Here is an 11,425-nt window from a genome sequence, read left to right as displayed (position 1 = left end):
TGAGGAGGTGCTTTGTTTGCCTAAACTTAAACATCACGCTTTCAACATTAGGGTTTGCACTAAAATTTTGTCTATTTGTCTACCAACTTCATATGTCACTTGGTTTTGTTTGTGAACAGTAGAAGGAGAAAAGCTGGCTTTACAATTGCAAACGACTTACTATTTATCTCTGCACGATTCAATCAACACGGATAGAGGCTTGTTAGTGAGCTGCAACTTCGGTGTGATGTCAGCTTAAGGAGTTGGTGTCAACCTCGTGACTGGGCTCAAGCATAGACTAGGAGGCCCATAGCCACGCAAGGGAAAAATTAAGCAGGCAAAAGCTAGCAGCGGATCACAAAAGCTCGTATTGTTATGTGACAATTTTCTTTTCATTTACAAATGGATGAATAGATGCATAATATTTTCTAACATACATCACTATCATAATTTTCACTTACCTCATCAAGACCAACTGAAGACGCCGCCGCCGCACCACCATTTCAATTACGCCGCAACGTAGCATATCGGGGTTCGAAACTTGATGCCATTAAGTTAGGACCTTTTCAAAAAGTGTGGACCCTTTACCGCATTGACTGTTCCGAGAGCCCCATTATCCTTAAGGTGACGCTGCAGGTGGTCATCCTTATCGAAGGGCAACAATGGCTTAAATCGAATCCTCTAATACAAACTCGAGTCACTTAATTTTTTTTAAGCATCAGTACAGACACAAACGCTTATATACATGCGCATACACTCATCTCTATGAACGCACACATGCACAGAGTATGAAAGTAGCACCATAGTTAAAAGTAGGGTTCACATTTTATTTTGAGGAGCATCATTTTTGTTGGAGTCGCTCAAGCTGAGTAGGCGCTGAGCCAACCCAAGCTCAATGGCGGCGAATCAGCAATCGACCCGCTCGGAACCCTAGCCTATCCTCGCCCGCCCCCGCCATGGCATGCCCTCCTTGCCCGCCGTCGCCGCTCGCCAGGGTGCGGCTCGACGACGTGGCGCCCCACGACGGCGCGGCCGCCCCGGGCTACGCGCGCGCCGTCGGCGCCCTCGCCGCCTCGCTCGCCGGCCGCGGCGCCGCTGTGCTCGAGCTCCCCGCCGCCGACGCGGCCGTCCTCCGCTGCGCCCTCGAGTCGGCCCGCGCCTTCTTCCGCGGCCGCCACGCTGCCTACCTCTACCGCGCCGGGAGGTACGCTTGCTCACAACCCTATCTGCAGCCTACTTCGTCTTCGATTTGACTGGAATTCAGTAGTTTAGATTCCGGTCTGGCTCAGCGCTCGAGTGTGAGGGAACCACAAGGGTGAAAGTCTGAAAGAGCTGGCTGAGCATACACAACATTCCTGAATATTCGGAATATTGCTCTGTTTCCTCTGTTTCCAGGGCTGATTACATCTCTGTTTTCATAAGGGTGAGCGTGACTGAAATAGAATGGTGATGGTTACATCTCTTTGAGTACTCTAGCATTAGACTCTTAGTGAACTGACAGATGTTGCTGTATACATTAGTTTTGTGGTCTATCAACACAAAATGTACAAGAATTGCTTCATACTCAAAATGTAAATGTACAAGAATTGCCTCTTATACCAAAGAAGATGTACTCCCTCTGATCCAAATTAAATGACGCAGCGTCAGTACAACTTTGTACTAAAGCTGCAGCATTTAATTTGGATCGGAGTGAGTACAAGAATTTGCCTCATATGTATGCCAGTATTAGCATAGTAGATTGTGTTTTACGTATATGTTTTAAAATCCAAAAATGAAATGAAAAAAAACATGTTGATTATAGAAAAATTAGGAGGAGCCTAGAATTAGAGTCTTATGGGTAAGGACACTATTGCTGATAAACTAACCTCTATATACTAGATTGTTAGGCAAAGGGGGCTGTCAGATGTAAGCTAATTACGGCACTGCTCTGCACATGTTTTTTTTTCCGTCTTCTGTCATAGTGGGCAACATTTTGCGGTTAGTTTCTGATATTTTTCAGTTCTTGTACTCTATGTCAGGACTTTGGAAGATGGAGAGTTGTCCCCTGCTTGCATGGCTGATGCTTTCAGATGTTTGGGCAAAGCAGCCCGGGCCGCCCTCTGTGCAATAGCACGGCACCTGCGCCTACGTACCGAGTACAATTCTAGCCCTTTATCCGTTCGTTGAATTTCTCTTACTATTGATTAATATGCTTTTCACGCTCCCAGAATTCTACTGGCTAATAATCATGCCCTGTTATCCAGCGTATTCAACCAATTACTTGATGATACTCCACTGCCGGATAACGAGGTCTCCTCATCAGAGTTGCTGGTGGCATATTCTCATGAACAGCTCCAAAGTGGTCACACACTCATGGGATGTCCCAGCAGGTCCTCAATGCCTCAAGTTGATAGGGGATTTGTGACGCTAGTTGCTTCCGATTATCCAGGAATTGAGGTAACAAGATTCTGCTCCTTACACCTATATAAAATTTGAATGCAGCAATAAGAGTATTTGAGTCATGGCTACTTTACTTTTGGTTAAATACGCTACCGTTTTCCTATTGTTTACATCTTGTTTTCTCCTTTTGTACTGTGTCCAACTGATTCCAGTCTTATTCGATACAGTTCATCTGCCCAAGTCATAATTGTTTAGTGTTTGTTTCTTTGGTATAGGTTTGTGACCCAAATGGCCATTGGTACCTAGCTGATGGGGTTTCAGGCCCAAATAATCTATTGCTTCTGACTGGAAGGGCCCTAAGTCACGTTACCGCTGGTCTTTGCCCAATTTCCCAGTACAGGGTCACTAATGAAAATAGGTCAGAATTATGAAATACTGGAACGTCTCACCATCTCATTTCATATACTTTTTTTGGCTTATATTCCTTGTGCTCCTGTACACATGAATTGGCCATCTAAGCACAATTTCCATCTTGTAGGGCATCACTCACCTTTAGGTTGGTCCCTCATGCCAACGCTATATTGGATTGCTCTCCAATTTTAGCTGCTGGGCATTGCATACGACAGGTGTACCAACCCATACCTGCAAGCCAATTTATGGATGATTCTTATGCTGAAGAGCATGCTGTTTCCAGTCACTTGGAAGAACCTTCTGTAAGCATAAGTTCGAAGCAACATAGTTACTGTAGCATGCATGTTCTACATGGTCAATCATCCAGTGATACATGAGAGCTGTCAAATGACAAGATTTGGGTGTTATGTGCATTTCATTTCCTGTTCATTTATTGAATTAAAAAAATAACCCATATTTAACCAATTTCAACTGCAGGAATCTCAGGGCAACTTTGTTAGTGACCCATCACTCAGAAGTGTCCTGTCAGACCCTCTATCGTAAGTTGTTTCTTGTTGGATGTAGCTGTTCATCACAAACTTGTTCACAACATATACATAGACAGTAAACTGCCTTATTCTTCATAGTCCTTCTACATCTGCTATTTTTTATGAGTTCATCGTAAGTTTAATGGGAGCAAGGGACAAAATTGCTTAATATGAATGTTCATAGCGTTCTGTTTCTCTAAACCAATGTTACAGATCATCTCATTATTCGGCATCGCAGTTGCTGATTTGCTTGATTAATGCAGTAATGGACTTGTCTGTTTTCAGTGGGGCTTTTCTTGAAGATGCTATGGTTCTCCAATGTGGGCACTCATTTGGTGGCGTCATGCTGAAGAAAGTCATTGAAATGGTATGCTTTAAAAAATCATTCATCCTTTCTGATAGTTATCAGTGTTCTGGTTGTAGATTTTAGAATAAAGGTCACACTTTCCTGCAAGTTGCAGTCCTTAATGTTCTGTTGGCTAGCTACAACTGAAGTTAACTGTTATATTCTTAATACTTATGCTAGCACTAATTTTTCTAACTTAAATTGTGGTATTCATCCAGTTTTTGTATTTAGTAGACATCAAGATATGTGCCATAGTAACAGATAATCCAACTGGAACTTACTGAGAAGAATAGTGCCATTTCGATGAACCTTCTCACAGCAAAGGCATACTTTAGTATACAAGCCTGAAATAGTATCTTTTCTGTGTGCTGCAATTCCAGTCTTTTGGATGTCACCAACCAACAAATTGTTTCTTTTTATCACTGTAATGTAATCAGGCTAGATGCACCATTTGCAATGGAGAAGTTGACCCATCCTCCTTGTTTCCTAATCTTGGTATGTCTCTGCCATATATTTACCTTGCTTATTAAGACTAGCATTAAAAATGTTTCACCTGCTCACTTACGATCGGCAGTGTTCTGCTATGAACAGCTTTAAGAGCAGTAGCCACGGTGGTGAAGATGGAGGATGACAGGAGACTGTTTCATAACGCTGCTCTTCGGAAGCGCAGGAAAGATGTGATCGAGCATAAGGATGTGCCGAAGCGGACTGGGAGTCGCAAAGTGTGTGTATAATGCTTTGAACATACACCTAGTCTTTTACGACGTAGCATACTGTTTGGATAGTTATCATGTTGTTTTCTCAGGACAACGGTGAGCTTGCTCTGGATGCTGAAAGCCCGGTGGCATTCAAGGGAGTGCAGTACCCATTTGTAGTGGGCGAGAGGGTCCTCATCATGGTACACACAACACATTGCTCTTCTCTGCTGAGAGTAAAGTGAGGTCGCAAGAGCAGTGTGTTCTGATTACTAAACGCTTGCAGGGGAACAAAAGGACGCCGGAGAAATTCATCGGGAAGGAGGCGGTCATCACGTCGCAGTGTCTGAATGGCTGGTAATTAAGTGCATTGGTTCACTCTCTTTTAATAGCACAGGACGAACTGTGGGTTCGCACTCGTCTCACTGCAGCTCCTGTAGAAGTAGAACCTGATGCATGTTATTGGATTATAAAAATCTTTGGATTGATCAGGTATCTTGTGAAGGCGCTCGACAGCGGAGAGAGTACGCGGCTGCAGTACCGGTCGCTGAGGAAAGTGCCGGAGCTGCAACTGCAGACGCAAGCGAGGCTGCAGCCCCTGGCATTTCTCGGTGGCAGACAATAGGAGATGGCAATGACGGATCATGTGTGTACCATAACCACCGCCCAAGGTGTCGGTCAGGTAGGACGAGGAAGATATGCTGGTAGTGCTGCTGTGTGCAAGTTGTGTACCAATGGATCTTAATTTCGTTTCCTTGTGTGTATAGCTAGGTAACGAAATTATCACAATGGTGGTAGGGCGCTCCCCTGCCTTGTTCGAAGGCGAGATCAATGTAAAAGTCTGAGAGTATGAAATGAAGTCATGTGCCTGGATTTTCGATGTCGCGAACATATCTCAAGTATACCAGAATTGCAACGATAAAATTATGATGACAACACCTCAGAGCTCAACTCCCCGGAACACTTTCACTAAACCCCTGACAGGAGGCACCAAGACAGTATTCTCATCATAAGCCATCGGAACAAAACCAAGATACTCGCGTGATCCTAATTTTTTTTTGTGAAATTTAAGAAGAGAAGAGTCAAAACTCTACGTCAGGATGCCTTACCAGAGCGATGAAGAGACTGGGAAGTAAAAAGAATTCCTAAACTCTCCGATATATAATTCCTAAATGACTCAAAACATTTTTCTAGACACAACTCGGCTGCTAAAAACGATCAAGCAATGGGGGCTCTTAAGGTCGGGGAAGGCTCTGATTACCAACTTGTAACACCCTCGATGCGACTATATCTCCCACGTGTCGAGGCACGACTTAGAGGCATAATCGCATTGAAGGCATATGTCGCAAGTGAGGTAATCTTCACACAACCCATGTAATATAATAAGGAAAAGGTTACATAGTTGGCTTACACTCGCCACTTCACACAATTACATGAATAAAACATTACAACATCCAAATACACTCAGGGCCCGACTACGGAGCCAAAAGAAAAGAAGAACCCCAAATGCGACAAAGGTCCCCGATCGACCCCAACTGGGCTCCACTACTGATCAACTAGAACGAAACAACACAAATGAACAAGGTCTTCAACGAGCTCCTCCTGAGCTGGGTTGCGTCATCTGCACGGACTCATCGGCACCTGCAAACTGGTTTTGGAAGTATCTGTGAGCCACAGGGACTCAGCAATCTCGCACCCTCGCGATCAAGACTATTTAAGCTTATGGGTAAGGTAAAGGTATGAGGTGGAGCTGCAGCAAGCGACTAGCATATATGGTGGCTAACCTATTCGCAAAAGAGAGCGAGAAGAGAAGGCAAAGCACGGTCGATAAAAGTATGATCAAGAAGTGATCCTGGACTACCTACGTCAAGCATAACTCCAACAACCGTGTTCACTTCCCGGACTCTGCCGGAAAGAGACCATCACAGTTACACACGCGGTTGATTCATTTTAATTAAGGTCGACTTTAGGTTTTCTACAACCGGACGTTAACAAATTCCCATCTGCCCATAACCGCGGGCACGGCTTTCGAAAGATCAAATCCCTGCAGGGGTGTCCCAACTTAGCCCGTGACAAGCTCTCACGGTCAACGAAGGAATAGACCTCCACCCGAGACATTCCGATCAGACTCGGTATCCCAGTACAACAAGACATTTCGACAGGGTAAAACTAAACCAGCAACACCGCCCGAATGTGCCGACAAATCCCGATAGGAGCTGCACATATCTCTTTCTCAGGGCACACTCAGATTGTCCTAGGTACGGGTAGGCCAGCCCAGAGTTGCCCCTGGTAGCCACCGGTAGCTGACAGGTGGACCAACACTCAGAGGAGCACTGGCCCGGGGGGGGGGGGGGTAAAATAATGATGACCCTTGAGTCTGCAGAACCCAAGGGAAAGAAAAGGCTAGGTGGCAAATGGTAAAACCCAATGTTGGGCATTGCTGGAGAAGCTTTACTTAAGGCGAACTGTCAAGGGGTTCCCATTATAGCCCAACCGCGTAAGGGACGCAAAATCCGGGAACATAACACCGATATGACGGAAACTAGGGCGGCAAGAGTGGAACAAAACACCAGGCATAAGGCCGAGCCTTCCACCCTTTACCAAGTATATAGATGCATTAATTAAATAAGACATATAGTGATATCCCAACAAGTAAGCATGTCCCAACAAGGAACAACATCTCCATGTTCCAACAAGGAACAAACTTCAATCTTCACCTGCAACTAACAACGCTATAAGAGGGGCTGAGCAAAGTGGTAACATAGCCAATCAACGGTTTGCTAGGACATTGGTGGGTTAGGGGCTGAACATGGCAATTGGGAGGCTGACAAGCAAATGGTAGGCATCGTAGCAATGGCATAGCAAAAGAGCGAGCAAACTAGCATAGCAAAGATAGTAGTGATTTCGAGGGTATGATCATCTTGCCTGAAATCCCGCAAGGAAGAAGAACGAGTCCATGAAGAAGACAAACGGACGTAGTCGAACGGGTCCTCACAATCACGACGTTATCGGAACCAACCCGAAGAAGCAATCACCGGAAAAGAAGCACACACAACATAGTAAACAACCAACACATCAACATGGCATGATGCACAAACGAGTATGATGCATGTCCGGTTTAAATAAGCATGGCATGGCAAAGAGCACAAACAATCCTACAAATTAAGTGGAGATCAATATGCAACGAGTTGCAAATTGACGAAAACACCACATGGCTTATTTAGTTCTCTCTCGGTTATGTACCCAACAATATTAAATGTTGATTAACATGGCAAGAGGTGAAACATGATGAAACTATCTAATCTAGGCATGGTTAAATGAGGCCGGAACAACAAAACAACAAGTCCGGAAAATCCCCATGTGCAAATATTAGGTTTGGTCCTGATCTGTCCTAAACACAATTTTAGAGTTGTTTAACATGCAAAGTGATGCCACCATGACAAACTAGGCAAAATTCTACCCCATTTACATATAAAGTTTATTTAATTCGGAGTTACGGTTATTTAATTATGAATTAAATCATAATAGCATGGCATAGGAGCAAATTAATGCAAACAACATTTTAAATATTTCAAACAGGCATGAAAGTGGCATATTATTAATCTACACGAAATTCTGAGCAAGTTTCATATATAACTTATTTTAATCCGATGCATGATTAAATAGTTATTAAATGCATGATGTCTAGGGGGGTTTTTGCAAAACTGGGTTCTCTGGAAATTAGCTAAAACATTCTGCGGGAAAGAAAAAAAAATACATCTCGGGCCGGATCTGGTGGCCCAACAACAGGGAAAAAAAAGGATGGGGCGCCAGGGGTGTGCTCACATTGGGCCTAGGCCCAACTGGAGGGGTAGGCCGGCAGGCTGGGCCTTGGAGAGCTGCGGCTGGAGAGGCCTGCTCGGTGCAGAGGCTGGCGCGCTGGGCTTCCTCACCACGGGCCAAGCTCAGGCCGTTGGAGCCAGCTGGGCCGCGAGGCTCTTGCCTGGGCCTTGGTGGCTGCTGGCCGACGCAGTTGACGCAGGAGGTCAACGAGGCGGGGCGGTCCACGCGAGGCAGGGGCGCGCGTTCGCTACTCATTCTCTGCTCGACAGAGACGAAGCAACGGCGACGGCATGGGCGCAGCGGCTGCTCCATCCGGCGAGATGCAGGTGAGGAAGGCAAGGCGGCGCAGGGAAGACGCGGATCTGGTCGACGGCGGGGTCGAGGAGTCTTCGGGCGGCAGCGGTGCTGCGCGCCATCGGATCCGGCGGGGTTCCAGTCGGCAGGGGAGGCAGCGGCTCTTGACGTGAGCTCCTGGCGGCGGGGTTTTGCAGGTCGGGAGGCGCGGGGAGGACCGGATCTGGCTCCGGGGTCCATTTTTGGCGACGGCGAGGACGGGAAGCTCCGGGAGGCGGCGCTCCCTGGTGATGGGATCCTGTGAAGCACCATGGCTGCGGGGTGAGGGAGAGGAACAAGGGAAAACTGAAAGAAAACGGGGAAAAGGAGAGGAACGAGGTCACCAGCGGCGATGTTCGGGCCAAGGCAGGAGAAGGAGGGCCGGGGAGATCCTGGAGCTCGTTGGAGATCGAAGCAACGGGGAAGAGCTTCTCGTGATTCCCACAGGATCGAGCAGAGGGAGTGGCCTCGGCGCCTGCGGGCACGCGCGGGAGGAGGAGTGCAGGGTGACGGTTGCTGGTTGGAGGTGGATTGAGGAGGGGATGGATTTGGGTTGGCTGGCTCGTGATCCCCAGGTTGAAGGAGGCTGCAGGCAAGGGGATCGAGGAGATGGCGCTGGGAGAGGATTGGTCCGGTGGGGAAAGCGAGGAGAGTGGCGGCGGATGGGATGGATGGGACAAACTGCCTAGGATCTAGGGTTGGTCTAGGTTTATACAGTGAGTGGGTTAGATTAGGGGCTAAATCGTCCCTCCGATTAAAATCGGACGGTCAGGTAAAATAGGTTAGGGAGTCCAATTAACAAAACGGAGACGTTTTGTAGACGTTTGGGGATGTTCCGGATCCAACGGTGGCAACAGTCCGGGTCGGGTCCGGGACAACTTTCGGGTGCGCGCGAGGGGGGTTGCGGGCTGACGAGAGAGATTAGGTAGGGCCTGGCGGTAGGTAGTGAGCTGTGTAGACGGTCTCGAGCTGAGAGAAGAGAAGAGAGGGCGGCCCGGCGACTATTTCCGGAGACCGAAAACGTCCGACGTTTTGACCGGCTACTATTGCCGCTATATTTATCCGTTGGGGCGTCAAACGAACTCCGATTGCGATGAAACTTGACAAGCGGTCTGTCTACACTATAATAAGACCGCACACCAAATTTCAATCCAATCCGAGAACATTTTCCAGCCACTTATAAAATACTATTTCGGACATGCCGCGGGCGCGTGCAAGTGTGGTAGGGCTCAGAACGGACAACGGAGAGAACGAGGAGGCCGGGACGGATGCAAGTTTTGAAAACATGATGAAGCAATGCACATGATGACATGATGAAATGCAACACGCAAGCGAATGAGATGGCAACGACAACGAATAACTGGAGGGCACCTGGCACATCGGTCTCGGGGCGTTACAAGGAAGCTGGAACAAGCGTTGATAACGGAGGAAATGCCGATTCATATCCTCTGGAATACTGTAGTGTGATGCTCATTTGAAGGGAAAAGAAAAATCTACTCTGATCTCTGATTTTGGGTCATTGATATTTGAAAAATTAAAATTGTTGTAATGAAACAATGTGGAAGTAGAGATATCTTTGTGATAATTTCCCTGCTATGTGGGTATTTTATCTAGAGACCACCACAAGGACATTATTAGTTGTGCAATAATGGTTTATTTTTGTTGCAGTAATGAAAAAATCTTAGTTTTTTTTTGTGCTATTGAACATATTGTGATACTATGTGAGCACCCCTTTTCCTCCATGAAAATGTCTTTATCTGCGGGGCAGGAAAAAAAATGTTTCGAACTACAGGGAAAATGCTCCTACTGATTTCTATAGTTTACTGTTTCTAATTTGGACTGTGATATTTGGCACATGTGTGCCATATAAGCAAAACTGACACACCTCTATTTCTTTAACTTTAAAGTACCACACGATCCCCTTCCTTTGACTCCGCCTTCTCCCGAAAGACCCCGCAAGCTCGCCCGAGAAACCTGCTTCTCCCGCACATCTCGCGCGCCCACCCCCGAAAAAACTGCCACTTCTTCACGTCTACCACATGATAAAAAAATATTGCGCATGTCCCACACCTCCTTGGCACCAAAGCACGCCACCACAACCAACTCACCCTTAGGTAATTGTTGCTCAAACTAAAGAAACTAATCGTTTTGACCCCATTTTTTTACAATTTTATTACTACAAAAAGTACAGAAAATTACCACGATTTCCCCTCAGGACAAAGTTACCATGGTATTTGCATGCCAGTTATCAGGCCTGTGATCCGTAAGTTACCGTGCTATTTACATAGAACTTACCAGGTACTATGTTTCAACAACCACACTCCTTTCAAAGTTACCATTGTGTTTTGTACACAAGTTATAAGGTCTTCGATGTGTAAAATACCGTGGTACTTACACATAAGTTATCAGGGTATGTGTACATCAACCTCGCCCCTGGTCAAAGTTACCATGCGGGATTGTACATGAGTTACCGGGTCTATAGTTCGTATATTATCATGATACTTATACCTAAAAACCTGGGTTTGTTTCGGTAACTTTTTTCATGGGTCAAAAATTACCACGATGTTTTTGCATAACTTATCATGCCTATAGCGGGTCAAAGTGGGCCGTTTTTCGGGCCAACCCACGAGCACGTGTGCCCCTCATGACACTAAATATTATGTGGCTTTTCAGTGGCACACCATGTGTTGTGTTCATCTAAGAGGCCCGATGAGGCGAGTGTATGTTTTTAACAACTTGTTTTCCTTTGGTAAAAAGTTACCATCATGTTTATATTGTAAGTTATCGGTTACGCGGTGCTTATATTATCATGTTATTCACACAAAAATTATCGGGGATGTTTTGAACAACTTTTCCCTGGGACAAAAAGTTATCCTGGTGATTCTAGGTAACTTACCAAGCCCGCAGTGCTTAAAATATTATGCTATTTACAC

At 46.1% G+C, this 11,425-nt stretch overlaps 1 protein-coding gene across 2 annotated transcripts; it reads left to right on the top strand.

The window, feature by feature from the left end:
* The first annotated feature begins 815 nt into the window (after positions 1 to 815).
* LOC123129181 (uncharacterized) lies at positions 816 to 5,220 on the top strand. 2 transcript variants are annotated; one of them, XR_006463626.1, is made up of 13 exons: positions 828 to 1,183; positions 1,998 to 2,114; positions 2,223 to 2,415; positions 2,634 to 2,776; positions 2,897 to 3,071; positions 3,247 to 3,308; positions 3,582 to 3,663; positions 4,080 to 4,137; positions 4,234 to 4,364; positions 4,448 to 4,540; positions 4,624 to 4,694; positions 4,830 to 5,019; positions 5,105 to 5,220. XR_006463626.1 is itself a non-coding variant. In XM_044549417.1 (12 exons), the coding sequence occupies exons 1-12, from the start codon at positions 936 to 938 to the stop codon at positions 4,960 to 4,962; spliced, it is 1,506 nt and encodes a 501-aa protein (XP_044405352.1). In that variant the 5' UTR covers positions 816 to 935; the 3' UTR covers positions 4,963 to 5,220. The 2 variants fall into 2 exon arrangements, 1 of the variants encoding a protein (XP_044405352.1); XM_044549417.1 differs by having other exon boundaries at positions 816 to 1,183; positions 4,830 to 5,220.
* The last annotated feature ends 6,205 nt before the right edge of the window (positions 5,221 to 11,425 follow it).

The sequence above is a fragment of the Triticum aestivum genome, chromosome 6A (assembly GCF_018294505.1).
Source record: "Triticum aestivum cultivar Chinese Spring chromosome 6A, IWGSC CS RefSeq v2.1, whole genome shotgun sequence".
NCBI classification, from domain to species: Eukaryota; Viridiplantae; Streptophyta; class Magnoliopsida; order Poales; family Poaceae; genus Triticum; species Triticum aestivum.
This window is presented reverse-complemented; position numbering and strand designations above follow the sequence as displayed.